General features: G+C 41.4%; 1 protein-coding gene across 3 annotated transcripts in view; it reads left to right on the top strand.

The window, feature by feature from the left end:
* Positions 1-22,805, top strand: part of KIAA2012 (KIAA2012 ortholog) — a 287,207-nt gene that overhangs the window by 161,662 nt on the left and 102,740 nt on the right. For all 3 annotated transcript variants that reach the window (XM_088460713.1, XM_088460714.1, XM_088460715.1), the window contains one exon: positions 7,952-8,005. In XM_088460713.1, the coding sequence (XP_088316839.1) occupies positions 7,952-8,005 (54 nt within the window). The remainder of the gene's footprint in view (positions 1-7,951; positions 8,006-22,805) is intronic.

Genomic DNA, 22,805 nt, shown 5'->3' with positions numbered 1-22,805 from the left:
GGAAGGCTAGTGGCAGTGGCAGGCTAGTGGCAGTGGCAGGTTAGTGACAGTGACAGGCTAGTGGCAGGTTAGTGGCAGTGGCAGGTTAGTGGCAGGTTAGTGGCAGTGGCAGGTTAGTGGCAGTGGCAGGCTAGTGGCAGTGACAGGCTAGTGGCAGTGGCAGGCTAGTGGCAGTGACAGGCTATTGGAAGGTTAGTGACAGGCTAGTGGCAGTGGCAGGCTAGTGGCAGTGACAGGCTAGTGGCAGTGGCAGGCTAGTGGCAGTGACAGGCTATTGGAAGGTTAGTGACAGGCTAGTGGCAGTGGCAGGCTAGTGGCAGTGGCAGGCTAGTGACAGTGGCAGGCTAGTGACAGTGGCAGGCTAGTGGCAGTGACAGGCTAGTGGCAGTGACAGGCTAGTGCAGTGGCAGGTTAGTGACAGTGGCAGGCTAGTGGAATGTTGGTAGCAGTGGCAGGTTAGTCGAAGATTAGTGGCAGTGACAGTAGCGTCTCTCACTACAGGATTTGAATGTCTTAATACCTCGCGCTCACTTCTGTGGTGATGTCAGTGGGTGGTTTTTTTTTTACCAACGCATTTCGTCACGTATGACTTTTTCAAGGCCTTGAAGTGAGCGCGAGGTAGTGAGACATTGAAATCCTGTAGTGAGAGACGCGGCGGCTCCCTGCACAGAGCCGAGAACAGGACGCTGACCAGGCGAGTGGAGAAGGAAGTGGAGACTACACACAGATGACTCTATTCCAGCACAAGAGACCGGGGCTCCACTGCTAGGGAAATGTAGGGAGAGTGATCACGCGCTGCCGCTCCTTAAACTCATCGCATCGTCCGTCACGGGGAACTTTCAAACACACAGATTTCCACAGATTTTTTTGCATTGAATGATTTGTTTCTACTTCAGGGTCCATAGGGGGTCCACAGGGTTGACCTTGGGGTATAGCTGCATCTGGATCCACAGGCACCACGCAGTTAAAGCTTTAGCTGCTCCCAGGATGCACTTGGGTTCATCCTCCTCTATACCCCGCCCCCGAGCCACAGCACCTCAGTTTTAGTTGGTGCCCGGCCGGAGTCGGGTCACCCTGCGCAGGGGGGCTTCAGGAGCAGGCCCCAAAAGCTTTTTCATTTATTTTAACAAAAAAAAAGAAGAGCCTGTTAGGTTTTTTTCTTATAACTTGGCTTTGTAGCGGCAGCGAAGGGCTGTCTATACAGACGCCCCCGCTGGCGCCACAATGCCAGTATCGCACTGGGGATTGCGGCTGGAGGCCTGAGTCCGTACTAGCCGGACTCTGGGTACCTCCCTGGACTGCTGCCGGAGACGCCGGGGACAAGGTAAGCCGCGAGTTGCCGATTAGCGGCGGCTCGCGGGTCTTGCCAGACTATGCAGTCCTTTGCCCCCGGTTCCAGGGGACAGACTGGGGGCCGCTAGCGGTGGCGGCGGGCTCCCCCTCTAATGAGGAATACCCCGTCAGTCCACTAGACCACCAGGGTTAATTCTTGGCAAGCGGGATGCCGGCAACCCGGGGGTTAATGGCTAGCCTGGGGAGGAAGCCTTCCCTGTATAGCGGCTCCTCCCCTCAGCTCAGCACGCCTTTCAGCTTGTAGTCTGGCGTCGCTGAGCTGCAGCTACTCGGCCACTCCTCCTCTGAGGTCTCTGGGGGCCATTTTCTCTGTGGCAGCGCAGATACTCTCAGGGAGCACGCGGACCGGTCCCCCCTGTGTACCTCTCCCCCGACAAGGACAGTGTACACAGCACTATAGCCCTCCCAGACACTGAATCTGGGAGGGTGATTGTAGTGGAAAGGTGCAGTGAGTATATCTTCCTGCATGGTATGTGACTTTTACTAGTGCTGCCTGTCTATGCTAATTTCTACTTACTGTCAGCTTATACCTATCCCTTTACTTCTCCTACAAGCCCTACAGGTGTGTGGGGGAGGGGCGTTTCTTCAGACCTCACCTATATAAATCACGTATTTGTGAGGTCCGTCACATACAGTTGTGTGTTACTCAGTGCCATATTGTGGGCTGTTGTTCAGCACACTGGTGAGTGCGCTTGTTTCGGCTCTGTTGCCAGATATATTTATTTATATCATATATTTTGTCATGTCGGACGAGGAGATTGAGCACTCCGTGGCTCCGGTGTTGGTCTCCTGCGGACGATGTTCTGCAGGAGTGGATAAGGAGGTTTTGTCACTGGATGGCCTGTGTAGTCGGTGCCAGGTGGCAGGAACCACCGTGGGCGATGTTTTCTCAAATGCTGGTGTCTATTGCGGACCGTCTGTCGGTACCGACTGTGGTTCCTGCTAGGGCGTTGCCCCAGCCGTCCGGCCCCCATTCCCCGGGTGTCCCGCAATTATTGCGCAGCCCCCCAGGGTCTCAGTCGGTTGGTCCTTTTGCGGGGTTGCCTATGTATGTACAGGCTTCCCCGGTGACGCAGCAGTCTGTGGTGCCTTTCCAGGCCCCTCTGGCGGCTCCTCCACCCTGGGTGGATGTGCTTCCAGCTCCGTACAAAATTTGGCGGCCGCGTCTTCGGCTTTTCAGTCAATGTTGCAGACTGACATGCCTTCCAGGGCATCAAAACGCCCACTAATGGCGCAGGCGGCACAAGTATCGGACTCGGAGGGGACCTCAGATGATGGGGAAGTGCATGACGACACGGACTCGGACACATCGGTCCAGGAAGTGGATACCAAATCGTCCATTAATGTGCGAGCACTGGTTAGGGCGGTGCGTGCCATTCTCTTGATAGAGGATGAGGCCCCAGCTCCTAAGTCGAAGTATCCTAGTTTTAAAAAAACTAAGGTGGCTTCTGCAGTGTTTCCCCTGTCGGATCAGTTGACGGATCATATGGCAGTAGCTTGGCAGGCGCCCAGTAAGAGATTCCTTCCTCAGAAGCGGTTGGCTTCTAATTACCCCTTTCCTGAGGCACATTGTAAGAAATGGGAAACTCCACCGGCGGTGGATTCTCACGTCACCCGTTTAATACGGAGCGCTACTTTGCCATTGCCGTCTATATCCTCGCTGAAGGATCCCACGGACAGGAAAGTGGAGACTTGCTTGAAGTCTATTTACTCCCTCTCAGGTGCAGTGGCCCGACCGTCCATGACCATCTCCTGGGTGGCCAAGGCCATTGAGGGATGGGCCAACGCCTTGGAGGATACCTTTCCGGACGACGCTCCGGATGTCCAGAGGGCGTTGTTGGGACAGATGAGGGACGCTGCTTCCTACATCGGAGAAGCCTCTTTGGATGCTAGTCTGCTGACTTCTCGGGTATCGGCTGCAGCAGTGTCTGCCCGCCGATCCTTATGGCTGAGGTCCTGGAGAGCGGACTCTGATTCAAAGAAGGGCCTGGAGGCCTTGCCTTTCAATGGAGAACTACTATTTGGTCCGGACTTGGACAAAATAGTGGATACTCTGGCTAAATCTAAATCTGCCTTCCTCCCTTCGGCTTCTGCACCCACTAAGGTACGGAGCTCTGCCTTTCGGTCCTTTCGGGTTCAGGGCAAGGCCAAAGGTCAGTCCTTCCCGAGGCAGTCGGCAACCAAGGCCGCTTCTAAGCCCAAGAAGCAGGCCTGGAGTGCCAGGCGCGCTTCTTCCAAGCAGGAAGATAAACCTTATGCCTGATGGGATGGGCCTCCCTCTGGGGGACCCCAGAGTGGGAGGCCGGCTTCTATTTGCCCAGTGCTGGCACAATACCACCACGGATGCCTGGGTTCGAGAAGTGGTCTCCCAGGGGTACACCCTGTCTTTTCGGCACAGGCCGCCCCACCAGTTTTTCTGCATGAGTCCTTCTCAGGACACGACCAAGACTTTACAGATTCAGGAAGCTATAGAGTCCTTGCTGAAAGCAGGGGTCATTGTTCCCGTTCCTCAATTACAACGAGGGACGGGGTACTATTCTTCTTTGTTTCTGGTGCAGAAACCCAATGGTTCTCATCACCCTATCCTTAACTTGAAGTCTCTGAACAAATTCCTCAGGGTTCCCAAGTTCAGGATGGAAACGTTATGTTCCATCATTCTGGCGATGGAACCGGGGGATTACATGGTGTCCCTGGATATCCAGGATGCCTACCTCCAAGTTCCGATAGCGCCTTCACATCAGCGGTATCTGAGGTTCGTTATCCTTCATTTTCAGTTCCGGGCACTACCCTTTGGCCTCTCCACGGCACCGAGGGTATTCACGAAGATTATGGCGGTCATGGCCGCACATCTTCAGAACCAGAACGTACGGCTACTGCCGTATCTGGACAACCTCCTGTTGCTGGCGAGCTCCCCGGAGGTACTGCTTCAACATCTCCACCTGATGATCGCTTGCCTGCAAGCGCACGGGTGGCTGATAAATTTGAAAAAGTCCTCCCTGATTCCATCACAGCGGATGGTTCATTTGGGAGCCCTGCTGGATTCTCGTCAGCAACGGATTTTCCTGACTCCGGAGAAGGTCTCCTCCCTGCAGCTGCGGATACACAGTTGCCTGAGCAGTTGCCGCCTGTCGGTCCATTCAGCTATGAGAGTTCTGGGGTCCATGGTGTCGACATTCGACATGGTGGAATTTGCCCAGTTCCATTCCCGGCCCCTGCAGGGGCTGATTCTATCGGAATGGAACGGGTTACCTCACCGGATCCGCTCTCAGATGCTGGTGTTGTCCCCGGAGGTTCGGCAGTCTTTGGCTTGGTGGCTTCAGACAGCGCATCTGGTCGAGGGGCGCCCCTTTTGGATCCCGGACTGGGTCCTGCTCACGACGGATGCCAGTCTCCGGGGTTGGGGGGCAGTGACCGGTTCATTGTCGCTTCAGGGTCGTTCGTCTGCGGAGGAAGCTCTTCTCCCCATCAACATCCTGGAACTGCGGGCAGTATACAGGGCCCTGCAGTTGTCTGGCCCCGCTCTTCACGGAAGGGCGATTCAGGTGCAGTCCGACAACGCCACCACGGTGGCGTACATCAACCACCAAGGAGGAACTCGCAGTCGGGCAGCGATGTCGGAGGTGTCTCGCATTCTTGCTTGGGCGGAGTGTCACATTCCAGCGATCTCGGCAGTCTTCATTCCCGGAGTCCTCAATTGGGAGGCGGACTTCCTCAGCCGTCACCACGTGCATCCTGGGGAATGGTCGCTTCACCCAGAGGTGTTTTCAGCTACTCGTGGACAGGTGGGGGCTGCCAGAGCTGGACTTGATGGCCTTCCGTCACAATCCCAAGTTGCCCGTTTACGGGTCAAGGACAAGAGACGGAGGCGCCTGTCTGGTAGACACACTGTCGGTGAAATGGACGTTTCACCTGGCATATCTGTTTCCTCCGATATCCCTACTTCCTCGGGTTCTGCGGAAATTCAAGCAGGACGACGGCACGCTCGTGCTGGTAGCTCCGGCGTGGCCCAGACATCCTTGGTACTCCGATCTGAGGTGCCTCTCCATCGACGCTCCGTACCTTCTTCATCAGCGTCGGGACCTGTTGTCTCAAGGGCCCTGCCTTTACCCGGATCTGGGTCAGCTGTCTTTGACGGCGTGGCTCTTGAGACAGCAGTCTTGAGGTCTAGGGGTTTCTCCAGTTCGGTCATTGGTACCATGCGTAGGGCACGAGAGCCTGCTTCCGCACGGATTTACCACAGGGTGTGGCACACTTACTTTCAGTGGTGTGAATCCAGAAACTATGATCCGCAGGTGTTCCGGGTTTCCAGAATCTTGGAGTTTCTTCAATCGGGTTTGGACCTCGGCTTACGCCTTGCCTCTCTGAAAGTTCATGTGTCCACTTTGTCCGTGTGGTTTCAACGACGGATTGCTACACTGCCAGATGTTCACACCTTTTTCCAGGGTGTTCTCAGGATCCAGCCTCCCTTCGTGCCTCCTGTGGCTCCTTGGGACTTGGCGGTGGTGCTACGGGTCTTGCAGGGTCCTCCTTTTGAGCCGCTTGAGTCGGTGGACCTCAAGTGGCTGACGTTTAAGACTGTTTTTCTCCTGGCAATTGCTTCTGCCAGAAGGGTGTCTGAGTTGGGGGCGCTTTCCTGTCGTCCTCCTTTTCTGATTTTTTTCACCAGGACAGAGCGGTGCTCCGCACTCGTCCTGAGTTTTTGCCCAAAGTGGTCTCAAGATTCCACATTAATCAGGAACTTGTTGTGCCAGCGTTTCAGTCACCTGATCTTTCAGCTGGTGAGGCTTCCTTAGATGTAGTCCGGGCGCTTAGAATCTATGTGGACCGGACGGCTTTGGTTAGGAAGTCTGATTCATTGTTTATCCTTTTCGGTTTTCACAAGAGGGGTTGGCCTGCCAACAAGCAAACGTTAGCCCGTTGGCTTCGTTCAGGTATTTGTGAGGCTTATGCACAGGAGGGTTTACCTGTGCCAGCCTCTGTTAAGGCTCATTCCACTCGTTCTGTGGGTCCCTCTTGGGCTGCTAGACGTGGCGCCTCCGCTGTTCAGCTGTGTAAGGCGGGCCACTTGGTCTTCAATTCAAACGTTTTGAGGTTCTATGCGTTTGACACCTTCGCCTCTCAGGATGCATCCTTCGGGTGCCGGGTGCTCCTTTCAGCACAGGAGCATCCCCGCCCTTAGTTTAACTGCTTTGGGACATCCCCAAGGTCAACCCTGTGGACCCCCTATGGACCCTGAAGTAGAAAACAAGAGATATGGTAAGAACTTACCTTTGTTATCTCTGTTTCTACGAAGTCCATAGGGTCCACAGGGCGCCCGCCCTGACGCACCTGGCTTCAAATGGGCTGTGTGGCTGGTCACCGGTTTTTCCGTCTCCCATTTCTGTGAGTATGGTTTCTTGTGTGTTCCAGTCTTCCTTCTCTCTGTTTAGTCTCCTCCTCCGGCCTTGGCTGCTTACCAACTGAGGTGCCTGTGGCTCGGGGGCGGGGTATAGAGGAGGACGGACCCAAGTGCATCCTGGGAGCAGCTAAAGCTTTAACTGCGTGGTGCCCGTGGATCCAGATCCAGCTATACCCCAAGGTCAACCCTGTGGACCCTATGGACTTCGTAGAAACAGAGATAACAAAGGTAAGTTCTTACCATATCTCTTGTTTTTTCAAACATTGTTGTCCTGCTTAATTTATGTCCGTGGACTTAGGGGCTGATTCAGAGCCGCTCGCAAGCGGCTCGATGTTACCTCACTGTGTAACATGTAACATAGACACCTGTCATCTATATGTGCACCTGCTGTATAATGTAACATAGACACCTGTCATCTATATGTGCACCTGCTGTATAATGTAACATAGACACCTGTCATCTATATGTGCACCTGCTGTATAATGTAACATAGACACCTGTCATCTATATGTGCACCTGCTGTATAATATAACATAGACACCTGTCATCTATATGTGCACCTGCTGTATAATGTAACATAGACACATGTCATCTATATGTGCACCTGCTGTATACTGTAACATAGACACCTGTCATCTATATGTGCACCTGCTGTATAATGTAACATAGACACCTGTCATCTATATGTGCACCTGCTGTATAATGTAACATAGACACCTGTCATCTATATGTGCACCTGCTGTATAATGTAACATAGACACCTGTCATCTATATGTGCACCTGCTGTATACTGTAACATAGACACCTGTCATCTATATGTGCACCTGCTGTATACTGTAACATAGACACCTGTCATCTATATGTGCACCTGCTGTATACTGTAACATAGACACCTGTCATCTATATGTGCACCTGCTGTATACTGTAACATAGACACCTGTCATCTATATGTGCACCTGCTGTATAATGTAACATAGACACCTGTCATCTATATGTGCACCTGCTGTATAATGTAACATAGACACCTGTCATCTATATGTGCACCTGCTGTATAATATAACATAGACACCTGTCATCTATATGTGCACCTGCTGTATACTGTAACATAGACACCTGTCATCTATATGTGCACCTGCTGTATAATCTGCACATTTATTTACCAGGGTATTTTAGCAACTGATTATATTTTATATTTGGTAGAAAAGAAAGAAGATACCAAACATAGAGACATCCATGCAAGGAAGCTGCGCTGAGGTGAGTGTACATGTAACGCGCGCTGAGATTAGTGTAAGAATACTAGGTACACGCAGTCAGGCGCTGGGTGGTCACAGTCCATTTTAAGAAATGGAGGAACAGTTTTGTAGAGTAAATCGGCAAAAATGTGTCTGGATTACATCTTTTAATGTCATTAGCATTAATATTATTATTATCTTTTATTTATATTGCATCACAAGGGTTCCACAGCGCATAACAAAGTACATAAACAAATGAGCAAAAACAAGAGAACAGTGACTTACAGTACAAGACAATGCAGGACAAGTACACGGTATATAACCATTGCTGCGTAAGTGGTCGTAGCACTGAGCTAAGCATCAGGGTGTCCGAAGCAAGCGTTTGGTACCGCTATAGGGATAGTATAAGCAAGGGAAGGAAAATCACGAGGGAAGAGGTTCCTGCTCGTGAGAGCTTACATCCTAAAGGGGAGGACAGACAGGCGTGACATGGATGGAGCAGCGGGTTAGGATGGGAGCTGGATGCCTTTGGTGAAGAAATGGATCTTGAGAGCCCGTTTAAAGTTTTGTAGAGCTTTGGAGAGTCTGATAGGGAGAGAGTTTCAGAGGTCGGGAGCAGTACGGGCAACGTCCTGGAGGCAGGAGTGGGAGGAAGTTATCAGCTGGCAGGATAGGTTACACTCATTTGGGGAGCTAAGAGGGCGGGGTGGACTGCGAAGGGATATAAAGTCAGAGATGTAAGTAGGATAAGATTGAGTTTGGGCTTTGTAAGTGAGAAGTATGAATTGGGTTGTGAAGAGGAAGGGGAGCCAGTGGAGGGCTTGTAGGAGAGGGGAGGCAGATGTACAGTGTTTGGATAGGAAGATGATCGGGGAGGCAGCATTGAGGACAGACTGGAGAGGTGACAGATGGGAGTTGGGGAGGCCAGAAAGGAGGTTATAGTAGTCCAATCTGGAGATGACCAGTGAGTGTAAGAGGGTCTTAGTAGCTTCCTGGGTGAGGAAGGGTCTGATCCTGGGAATATTTTTGAGTTTGGAGGATTGGGTGAGAGCGTTGTAGGGGAGTGTAAGAAGCTTGCATTGAGTTATGAGATGGGAGGATTGGGTGAGAGCGTTGTAGGGGAGTGTAAGAAGCTTGCATTGAGTTATGAGATGGGAGGATTGGATGAGAGCGTTGTAGGGGAGTGTAAGAAGCTTGCATTGAGTTATGAGATGGGAGGATTGGGTGAGAGCTTTGTAGGGGAGTGTAAGAAGCTTGCATTGAGTTATGAGATGGGAGGATTGGGTGAGAGCGTTGTAGGGGAGTGTAAGAAGCTTGCATTGAGTTATGAGATGGGAGCAGCAGGACTGTGAGAGGTGCTGAATGTGGGATATGAAGGAGAGGGAGGAGTCCAGGATAACTCCAAGACAGCGCACTATGGGGCTAGAGGAGATATTTGTGCCATTAATTCATAATGACATTGTGGGAAGTGAGGTTATGCGGGAGGGTGGGAAGACGATCATCTCAGTCTCATGCTGGGTACACACTGGCCGATCATATAGACCGTTCACTTGTACAGCTAATATATATTGGGCTGGTGTGTACCGGTGATATGTTTGTGGATGGTGTTGTGCAGCACAGCCGGTGGCCTATATATATATATAATTTGCAGTTACACCGGCATGTCGTACAGTGGGTCTCATTCAGACCCGCTCGCGAGCGCAGGACGCTCGCAAGCAGGTCGATGTTACCCAAATGTGCATGCACACGACGGAGGAAGCTCCGTCGTGCGCATGCGCGAGACCCGATAGCGACAGCCAAGCTGTCGCTCCAGGTCTCGCACCAAAGGGGGCGTGCTGTCGATGGTGACTGACAGCACGCCCCCTTTGATGGGCGTGCCAGGGGCGTGGCTGCCAGACGGAGGTGTTCCCATGGGAACCCCGACCGTCTGGGTCCGGCCCCACTGACATCACTAGTGATGTCAGTGGGAGTGATTTTGGCTCTGATAGAGCCAAAATCACTCCAGGGATTGCGGCAGCGAGACCCTACCGCAGGGTCTCGTCGCAAGCCCGATGGTCGCGATAGTCTTGACCATCACGACCATCATCATGGACGCTCGCATAAGCTGTGGGTGGTAACCCACAGCTATGCGAGCGTCCAAAAGGCCGCTCTAAATTTAAATAGGACGGCCCTGATTCAGAGCGAGCGCTCTGGTCAGAGCGTCCGGCTCTGAATCAGGGCCAGTGTGTACAGTCCGCCGGCCGCCCGTACACTTGCTGCAGAGGCTGCCGGTGACCTACATCACAATGGGCACGTGAGCGTCAGAACTGGACCATGAAGTAATGGTGGCCTGGCCTGATGAATCACATTTTCTTTTACATCATGTGGACGGCCGGGTGCGTGTGCGTCTGTTACCCGGGGAAGAGATGGCATCAGAATGCACTATGGGAAGAAGGCAGCCGGAGGGGGAGTGCGATGCTCAGGGCAATGTTCTGCTAGGTCCTGCCATTCATGTGGGTGTTACTGCGACACATATCACCTACTGTTCATAGTTACAGACCAAGTGCCACCCTTCATGGCAATGGTACTCGCTGATGGCAGTGCCTCTCAGCAGGATAATGCGCCCGGCTGCCAAGGTGATGCCTCCAAATTCCCCAGATCTCAATCCAATCGGGCACCTGTGGAATGTGCTGGAGAAACAAGTCCGAGCTATGGAGGCCGCACCTCACTATTTACAAGACTTAAAGGATCTGCTGCCAAACGTTTTGGTGCCAAATACCACAGAAGTATCAGCAGCACAAAAATAAACAAAACATAAATGTAAATCCTGGTCTGCCCGGCTCTAACTAACAAAATGAATCCCTCTCAGAGTGGAAGGACCTAGCTTACCTCTCACAGAAAAGTCTTTAGCACAGCACTTGCGTTCAGAAATCACAGTGTCTCTCAATAGGCCTCTGTCCTGTTCCCCAGGCAGTGAGAGACTAACTACAAATACTGACACACTTGTTATCAGCCTCTCACAGGTGGTCTGGCAATCAAGGCTGCTAATTGGCTTCTAACAGACAGAAGCTAAAAACCTGGGGCATATATTGACAACCTTTCTAGTGTTTTTGTATCTCGCCCTCATTTTTTATCCAGGATGCTTGCACTGAAAAACAGACCTTATTATAAACATGCTTACGCAGGAGACGTGTTACAGCTATGACTAGCAGGGCTGACATACAGTCTTGTGTTTCACTGTGAATATATTACTGATACCGATTTGCCTATGATAACGTCATCAGCCACAACAGAACAATATCAGTCATCGGAAATAAACACTTTCAACTACTGTACTAATTCTAACACTCACAAACTATTACACAAATATAAAACCGCCAACATGCCAGGAATAAATGTATAGTGACGCGATACCCTGGTGTGACTTATTAGCCTTACACAAATTATAGTAGTATTATGATGGAATACAGTGTGTGTGTGTGTGTGTGTGTGTGTGTGTGTGTGTGTGTGTGTATATATATATATATATATATATATATATATATTATGTGTGTGTCTATAAATATACATATAAAAAACCACACATGAAAGGCAGCACTCAGAGACTTGTAAAGTAGAAAAAACGTCCTGTTTGTTGCACATGAAACATTCACAAGTGTCTCCTGCCTGTCCTGCGCTGTGATCTAGGGATACTTGTACCCTAATAAGGAAGGCACCGCAGCAGATACGTCACATGTATTAGGGAGTGAGTGCCAGCACAATTGTGTGTGTGTGTGTGGTTGTAGCTGGAGAAGATCCAGGCCAGGTGTTTCTCTTGGCCAGTGTTGAGAAGCAGCTGATTGCAGACACCTGTCAGGTAGTGTGAACAGGGCTCCTGCTGGTGGACAAGCTGCCCAGGTGATAATCCAGGGTGTGACTAGTGTTAGGGGTCCTGGACATTATGGTCTACTGAAGAACTTGTATTTGCTGCATGTGAAGACTCTGTGAACTGTATTGTTTGTGAGATCTGACCTGTCCTGTTTCCCTGCACTTCCCTGTGAAACTGACTGTAGAAAAATAATGTTATCTTAGAAGCCGCTGTGAATAATGTATCAGGTAAGATGGCGGCACTGCAGTTGAAAAAAAACACACTTAGAATTTACATCGCTAATCTAAGTGTGGTTTTATTCAACTGAAGTGCCGCCATCCTGCCTGATGGATAGATCTATCTATCTCATATCTATATCTCCTATCTATCTCCTATCTATCTATCTATTTCATATCTATATCTCATATCTATCTATCTCATATCTATCTATCTATCTATCTATCTCATATCTATATCTCATATCTATCTATCTATCTGCTATCTATCTCCTATCTATCTCCTATCTATCTATCTCATATCTATCTATCTCATATCTATCTATCTAATATCTATATCTCATATCTATCTATCTATCCATCTCATATCTATCTATCTATCTATCTCATATCTATATCTCATATCTATCTATCTCCTACCTATCTATCTCATATCTATCTATCTATCTAATATCTATATCTCATATCTATCTATCTCCTATCTATCTATCTATCTATCTATCTATCTCATATCTATCTAATATCTATCTATCTCATATCTATATCTCATATCTATCCATCTCCTATCTATCTATCTCCTATCCATCTATCTCATATCTATATCTCATATCTATCCATCTCATATCTATCTATCTCCTATCTATCTATCTATCTCATATCTATCTATCTCATATCTATATCTCATATCTATCCATCTCATATCTATCTGTCTCCTATCTATCTATCTCCTATCTATCTATCTCATATCTATATCTCATATCTATATCTCATATCCATCTCATATCCATCTCATATCCATCTCATATCTATCTATCTATCTCATATCTATCCATCTCATATCTATCTATCTCCTATCTATCTATCCATCTCATATCTATCTATCTCCTATCTATCTATCTATCTCATATCTATCTAATATCTATCTATCTCATATCTATATCTCATATCTATCCATCTCCTATCTATCTATCTCCTATCCATCTATCTCATATCTATATCTCATATCTATCCATCTCATATCTATCTATCTCCTATCTATCTATCTCATATCTATCTCATATCTATCTATCTCATATCTATATCTCATATCTATATCTCATATCTATCCATCTCATATCTATCTATCTCCTATCTATCTATCTCCTATCTATCTATCTCCTATCTATATCTCATATCCATCTCATATCCATCTCATATCCATCTCATATCTATCTCCTATCCATCTATCTCATATCTATATCTCATATCTATCCATCTCATATCTATCTATCTCCTATCTATCTATCTATCTATCTATCTCATATCTATCTCATATCTATCTATCTATCTATCTATCTATCTCATATCTATCTATCTCATATCTATCTATCTCATATCTATCCATCTCATATCTATCTATCTCCTATCTATCTATCTATCTATCTCATATCTATCCATCTCATATCTATCTATCTCCTATCTATCTATCTATCTCATATCTATCTATCTCATATCTATATCTCATATCTATCCATCTCATATCTATCTATCTCCTATCTATCTATCTCCTATCTATCTATCTCATATCTATATCTCATATCTATATCTCATATCCATCTCATATCCATCTCATATCTATCTATCTATCTATCTATCTCATATCTATCTATCTCATATCTATCTATCTCATATCTATCCATCTCATATCTATCTATCTCCTATCTATCTATCTATCTATCTCATATCTATCCATCTCATATCTATCTATCTCCTATCTATCTATCTATCTCATATCTATCCATCTCATATCTATATCTCATATCTATCTATCTATCTGTCTCATATCTATCCATCTCATATCTATCTATCTCCTATCTATCTATCTATCTATCTCATATCTATATCTCATATCTATATCTCATATCCATCTCATATCTATCTATCTCATATCTATCCATCTCCTATCTATCTATCTCATATCTATCTCATATCTATCTCATATCTATCTATCTCATATCTATATCTCATATCTATCCATCTCATATCTATCTATCTCATATCTATCTCATATCTATATCTATCTATCTCCTATCTATCTATCTATCTCATATCTATCTGTCTACCTCATATCTATCTATCTCCTATCTATCTATCTCATATCTATATCTCATATCTATCTATCTCATATCTATCCATCTCATATCTATATCTCATATCTATCTATCTCATATCTATCTCATATCTATCCATCTCATATCTATCCATCTCATATCTATCTATCTCCTATCTATCTATCTATCTATCTATCTATCTATCTATCTCATATCTATCCATCTCATATCTATCTATCTCCTATCTATCTATCTATCTATCTATCTATCTATCTCATATCTATCCATCTCCTATCTGTCTATCTCATATCTATCCATCTCATATCTATCTATCTCCTATCTATCTATCTATCTATCTATCTCATATCTATCCATCTCATATCTATCTATCTCCTATTTATCTATCTATCTATCTATCTCATATCTATCCATCTCATATCTATCTATCTCCTATTTATCTATCTGTCTATCTCATATCTATCCATCTCATATCTATATCTCATGTCTATCTATCTATCGCCCATCTATCTATCTATAACTCATATCTATCTATCTATCTCATATCTATCCATCTCATATCTATCCATCTCATATCTATCTATCTGTCTATCTCATATCTATCTATCTATCTCATATTATTCTATCTATCCAATATCTATCTATCTGTCTATCTCATATCTATCCATCTCATATCTATCTATCTATCTATATCTCCTATCTATCTATCTCATATCTATATCTCATATCTATCTATCTCATATCTATCTGTCTACCTCATATCTATCTATCTATCTCATCTCATATCTATCTCATATCTATATCTCATATCTATCTCATCTCATATCTATCTCATATCTATATCTCATATCTATCTCATCTTATATCTATCTACCTCATATCTATCTCATATCTGTCTATCTCATATCTATATCTATCTATCTCATATCTATCTATCTATCTCATATTATTCTATCTATCCAATATCTATCTATCTGTCTATCTCATATCTATCTATGTAATATCTATCTATCTGTCTATCTCATATCTATCTATCTCTCATATCTATCTATCTATCTATCTATCTATCTATCAATCTCATATGTGAGGACATGGGATGGGTGTTACAAATTTACTGGCAGCATCTCAGTCATTGCAGAGATCAATTTACTTTTTAGTCCTTTTGTGTCCCCCATCCGTCTCCTATCTATCTCATATCTATATCTCATATCTATCCATCTCATATCTATCTATCTCCTATCTATCTATCTCCTATCTATATCTCATATCTATCTATCTCATATCTATCTATCTCATATCTATCTCCTATCTATCTATCTCATATCTATATCTCATATCCATCTCATATCCATCTCATATTATCCATCTCATATCTATCTATCTCATATCTATCCATCTTCTATCTATCTATCTCATATCTATATCTCATATCTATCCATCTCATATCTATCTATCTCCTATCTATCTATCTATCTATCTCCTATCTATCCATCTCATATCTATATCTCATATCTATCTATCTCATATCTATCTATCTCATATCTATCTCATATCTATATCTATCTATCTCCTATCTATCTATCTATCTCATATCTATCTGTCTACCTCATATCTATCTATCTCCTATCTATCTATCTCATATCTATATCTCATATCTATCTATCTCCTATCTATCTATCTCCTATCTATCTATCTCCTATCTATCTATCTCCTATCTATCCATCTCATATCTATCTATCTATCTATCTCATATCTATCCATCTCATATCTATCTATCTCCTATTTATCTATCTATCTATCTATCTCATATCTATCCATCTCATATCTATCTATCTCCTATTTATCTATCTGTCTATCTCATATCTATCCATCTCATATCTATATCTCATGTCTATCTATCTATCTATATCTCATATCTATCTATCTATCTATCTATCTATCTATCTCATATCTATCCATCTCATATCTATCTATCTCCTATCTATCTGTCTATCTCATATCTATCTATCTATCTCATATTATTCTATCTATCCAATATCTATCTATCTGTCTATCTCATATCTATCCATCTCATATCTATCTATCTATCTATATCTCCTATCTATCTATCTCCTATCTATCTATCTCATATCTATATCTCATATCTATCTATCTATCTCATATCTATCTGTCTACCTCATATCTATCTATCTCATCTCATATCTATCTCATATCTATCTCATATCTATCTCATCTCATATCTATCTACCTCATATCTATCTATCTCATATCTATATCTATCTATCTACCTCATATCTATCTATCTAATATCTATCTATCTGTCTATTTCATATCTATATCTATCTATCTCATATTATTCTATCTATCCAATATCTATCTATCTATCTACCTCATATCTATCTATCTAATATCTATCTATCTGTCTATTTCATATCTATATCTATCTATCTCATATCTATCTATCTATCTCATATTATTCTATCTATCCAATATCTATCTATCTGTCTATCTCATATCTATCTATGTAATATCTATCTATCTGTCTATCTCATATCTATCTATCTCTCATATCTATCTATCTATCTATCTCATATGTGAGGACATGGGATGGGTGTTACAAATTTACTGGCAGCATCTCAGTCCTTGCAGAGATCAATTTACTTTTTAGTCCTTTTGTGTCCCCCATCCGTCTCCTAGTGTATGTGTGACATTCTCAGGACACACATTTCCATTACCATGAATATTATGTACTGTAATAATGTAAGTTATTGAAATGTTTAATACTGGATAAGCCTTGATGTTAGCCTGGTCCATATGTCTGTGTTAGAGCAAGGTGACACCTCCCATAACAAAAGACCCTCTAAGTTAATTCCCACCTCCCCAGGGGACGCTCAGGATTTACTCCTCCTTCCATTTGCCTGTTTTGTGCTTCACGTGAACCTGGTAGACTGAACGGAACCATCCCAGCAGGTGTTCGTCAGGGAAGTAATACCCAGAGGAGGTAGGAGAAAGTGACAGCATAAGGGACTCGCACCAATCAGGAAACGGTGCAACCCCCCCTGGGAGGTCACAATATCGTGGGAAATTGGAAGATTTTAAAACAGGTCACTGAAGGTAACTCCACATGTTAGTCGCTGACTTTGGCTAAGAGGCCTCGCTCTGCCAAGGTGCTAGTGGAACGCATCACCAGTTCTGTGGATTTATACTTTGGAAATTCTGCAAGGACCTATACGCTATTCATTGCTGTGTGTTCTGTGATTAGCTTCTACTGCATGGGGTCCTGGAATCAATTGTTTCGACCCAGGGACTATCACTGCTGTGTGATCTCTGATAGTTTCTATGTGGGGTTCGGGAAGCGATTGAGTGGACATACGCTATTCACTGCTGTGTGATCAGTGATAGTTTCTACTGTGGGGACTGAGGGTCTCTAGCTATTTCATGGAATTGTTCTGGGACATTATAATCTACTGGGACTGCCTCTGCCTGGACTGCTACCTGTTTATTGCCCGTTCACTGGATTTACTGCTTGTCCTGACATATTATCTATTTCTGTGTGCTGTGGAAAAATAAACCATCACGTTGGTTTCATCTGCTCGGTGTCTGGGTGATTGAGAGAACCCCGTATCCTCACATCATATCTCATATCTATATCTCATATCTATCTATCTCATATTATTCTATCTATCTATATCTCATATCTATCTATCTACCTCATATCTATCTATATATCTATCTCATCTCATATCTATCTATCTACCTCATATCTATCTATCTATCTCTCATATCTATATCTATCTATCTCATATCTATCTATCTCATATTATTCTATATATCTATCTCATATCTATCTCTCATATCTATATCTATCTATCTCATATCTATCTATCTCATATTATTCTATATATCTATCTCATATCTATCTATCTGTCTATCTAATATCTATCTATCTGTCTATCTCATATCTGTCTATCTCTCATATCTATCTATCTCATATCTCATATCTATATCTCATATCTATCTATCTATCTATCTCCTATCTATATATCTCCTATCTATCTATCTCATATCTATCTATCTGTCTATCTAATATCTATCTATCTGTCTCATCTCATATCTATCTCATATCTATCTCATATCTATCTCATCTCATATCTATCTATCTACCTCATATCTATCTCATATCTATCTATCTCATATCTATCTATCTCATAGATATATCTATCTATCTCATATCTATCTATCTCATATCTATCTATCTCATCTCATATCTATCTATCTACCTCATATCTATCTATCTATCTCTCATATCTATATCTATCTATCTCATATCTATCTATCTCATATTATTCTATATATCTATCTCATATCTATCTATCTGTCTATCTAATATCTATCTATCTGTCTATCTCATATCTGTCTATCTCTCATATCTATCTATCTCATATCTCATATCTATATCTCATATCTATCTATCTATCTATCTCCTATCTATCTATCTATCTCATATCTATCTATATGTCTATCTAATATCTATCTGTCTATCTCATATCTATCTATCTATCTCCTATCATCTATCTCATATCTATATCTCATATCTATCTATCTATCTCATATCTATCTGTCTAACTCATATCTATCTGTCTCATCTCATATCTATCTCATATCTATCTCATCTCATATCTATCTATCTACCTCATATCTATCTCATATCTATCTATCTCATAGATATATCTATCTATCTCATATCTATCTATCTCATCTCATATGTATCTATCTACCTCATATCTATCTATCTATCTCTCATATCTATATCTATCTATCTCATATCTATCTATCTCATATTATTCTATATATCTATCTCATATCTATCTATCTGTCTATCTAATATCTATCTATCTGTCTATCTCATATCTGTCTATCTCTCATATCTATCTATCTCATATCTCATATCTATATCTCATATCTATCTATCTATCTATCTCCTATCTATCTATCTCCTATCTATCTATCTCATATCTATCTATCTCTCATATCTATCTTCTATCTATCTATCTATCTCATATCTATCCATCTCATATCTATATCTCATATCTATCTATCTATCGCCCATCTATCTATCTATATCTCATATCTATCTATCTATCTCATATCTATATCTCATTTCTATCCATCTCATATCTATCTATCTATCGCCCATCTATCTATCTATATCTCCTATCTATCTATCTCCTATCTATCTCATATCTATATCTCATATCTATCTATCTATCTCATATCTATCTGTCTACCTCATATCTATCTATCTCATCTCATATCTATCTCATATCTATCTCATCTCATATCTATCTATCTACCTCATATCTATCTCATATCTATCTATCTCATATCTATATCTATCTATCTACCTCATATCTATCTATCTAATATCTATCTATCTGTCTATCTCATATCTATATCTATCTATCTCATATCTATCTATCTATCTCATATTATTCTATCTATCCAATATCTATCTATCTGTCTATCTCATATCTATCTATCTAATATCTATCTATCTGTCTATCTCATATCTATCTATCTCTCATATCTATCTATCTATCTCATATCTCATATCTATATCTCATATCTATCTATCTCATATTATTCTATCTATCTATATCTCATATCTATCTATCTACCTCATATCTATCTATATATCTATCTCATCTCATATCTATCGATCTACCTCATATCTATCTATCTATCTATCTATCTCCTATCTATCTATCTCCTATCTATCTATCTCATATCTATCTATCTGTCTATCTCCTATCTATCTATCTCATATCTATCTATCTATCTATCTATCTATCTATCTATCTCCTATCATCTATCTCATATCTATATCTCATATCTATCTATCTATCTCATATCTATCTGTCTAACTCATATCTATCTGTCTCATCTCATATCTATCTCATATCTATCTCATATCTATCTCATCTCATATCTATCTATCTACCTCATATCTATCTCATATCTATCTATCTCATAGATATATCTATCTATCTCATATCTATCTATCTCATATCTATCTATCTCATATCTATATCTCATATCTATCTATCTATCTATCTATCTCATATCTATCTATCTCATATTATTCTATCTATCTATATCTCATATCTATCTATCTACCTCATATCTATCTATATATCTATCTCATCTCATATCTATCTATCTACCTCATATCTATCTATCTATCTCTCATATCTATATCTATCTATCTCATATCTATCTATCTCATATTATTCTATATATCTATCTCATATCTATCTCTCATATCTATATCTATCTATCTCATATCTATCTATCTCATATTATTCTATATATCTATCTCATATCTATCTATCTGTCTATCTAATATCTATCTATCTGTCTATCTCATATCTGTCTATCTCTCATATCTATCTATCTCATATCTCATATCTATATCTCATATCTATCTATCTATCTATCTCCTATCTATATATCTCCTATCTATCTATCTCATATCTATCTATCTGTCTATCTAATATCTATCTATCTGTCTCATCTCATATCTATCTCATATCTATCTCATATCTATCTCATCTCATATCTATCTATCTACCTCATATCTATCTCATATCTATCTATCTCATAGATATATCTATCTATCTCATATCTATCTATCTCATATCTATCTATCTCATCTCATATCTATCTATCTACCTCATATCTATCTATCTATCTCTCATATCTATATCTATCTATCTCATATCTATCTATCTCATATTATTCTATATATCTATCTCATATCTATCTATCTGTCTATCTAATATCTATCTATCTGTCTATCTCATATCTGTCTATCTCTCATATCTATCTATCTCATATCTCATATCTATATCTCATATCTATCTATCTATCTATCTCCTATCTATCTATCTATCTATCTCATATCTATCTATATGTCTATCTAATATCTATCTGTCTATCTCATATCTATCTATCTATCTCCTATCATCTATCTCATATCTATATCTCATATCTATCTATCTATCTCATATCTATCTGTCTAACTCATATCTATCTGTCTCATCTCATATCTATCTCATATCTATCTCATCTCATATCTATCTATCTACCTCATATCTATCTCATATCTATCTATCTCATAGATATATCTATCTATCTCATATCTATCTATCTCATCTCATATGTATCTATCTACCTCATATCTATCTATCTATCTCTCATATCTATATCTATCTATCTCATATCTATCTATCTCATATTATTCTATATATCTATCTCATATCTATCTATCTGTCTATCTAATATCTATCTATCTGTCTATCTCATATCTGTCTATCTCTCATATCTATCTATCTCATATCTCATATCTATATCTCATATCTATCTATCTATCTATCTCCTATCTATCTATCTCCTATCTATCTATCTCATATCTATCTATCTCTCATATCTATCTTCTATCTATCTATCTATCTCATATCTATCCATCTCATATCTATATCTCATATCTATCTATCTATCGCCCATCTATCTATCTATATCTCATATCTATCTATCTATCTATCTCATATCTATATCTCATTTCTATCCATCTCATATCTATCTATCTATCGCCCATCTATCTATCTATATCTCCTATCTATCTATCTCCTATCTATCTATCTCATATCTATATCTCATATCTATCTATCTATCTCATATCTATCTGTCTACCTCATATCTATCTATCTCATCTCATATCTATCTCATATCTATCTCATCTCATATCTATCTATCTACCTCATATCTATCTCATATCTATCTATCTCATATCTATATCTATCTATCTACCTCATATCTATCTATCTAATATCTATCTATCTGTCTATCTCATATCTATATCTATCTATCTCATATCTATCTATCTATCTCATATTATTCTATCTATCCAATATCTATCTATCTGTCTATCTCATATCTATCTATCTAATATCTATCTATCTGTCTATCTCATATCTATCTATCTCTCATATCTATCTATCTATCTCATATCTCATATCTATATCTCATATCTATCTATCTCATATTATTCTATCTATCTATATCTCATATCTATCTATCTACCTCATATCTATCTATATATCTATCTCATCTCATATCTATCGATCTACCTCATATCTATCTATCTATCTATCTATCTCCTATCTATCTATCTCCTATCTATCTATCTCATATCTATCTATCTGTCTATCTCCTATCTATCTATCTCATATCTATCTATCTATCTATCTATCTATCTCCTATCATCTATCTCATATCTATATCTCATATCTATCTATCTATCTCATATCTATCTGTCTAACTCATATCTATCTGTCTCATCTCATATCTATCTCATATCTATCTCATATCTATCTCATCTCATATCTATCTATCTACCTCATATCTATCTCATATCTATCTATCTCATAGATATATCTATCTATCTCATATCTATCTATCTCATATCTATCTATCTCATATCTATATCTCATATCTATCTATCTATCTATCTATCTATCTCATATCTATCTCATATCTATCTGTCTACCTCATATCTATCTATCTATATCATATCTATCTATCTATCTATCT

Source organism: Taudactylus pleione, unplaced genomic scaffold, assembly GCF_031769625.1.
Source record: "Taudactylus pleione unplaced genomic scaffold, aTauple2 ptg000976l, whole genome shotgun sequence".
NCBI lineage: Eukaryota > Metazoa > Chordata > Amphibia > Anura > Myobatrachidae > Taudactylus > Taudactylus pleione.
The sequence above is the reverse complement of the archived record's forward strand: the minus strand, read 5'-3'. Positions and strand labels throughout refer to the sequence as shown.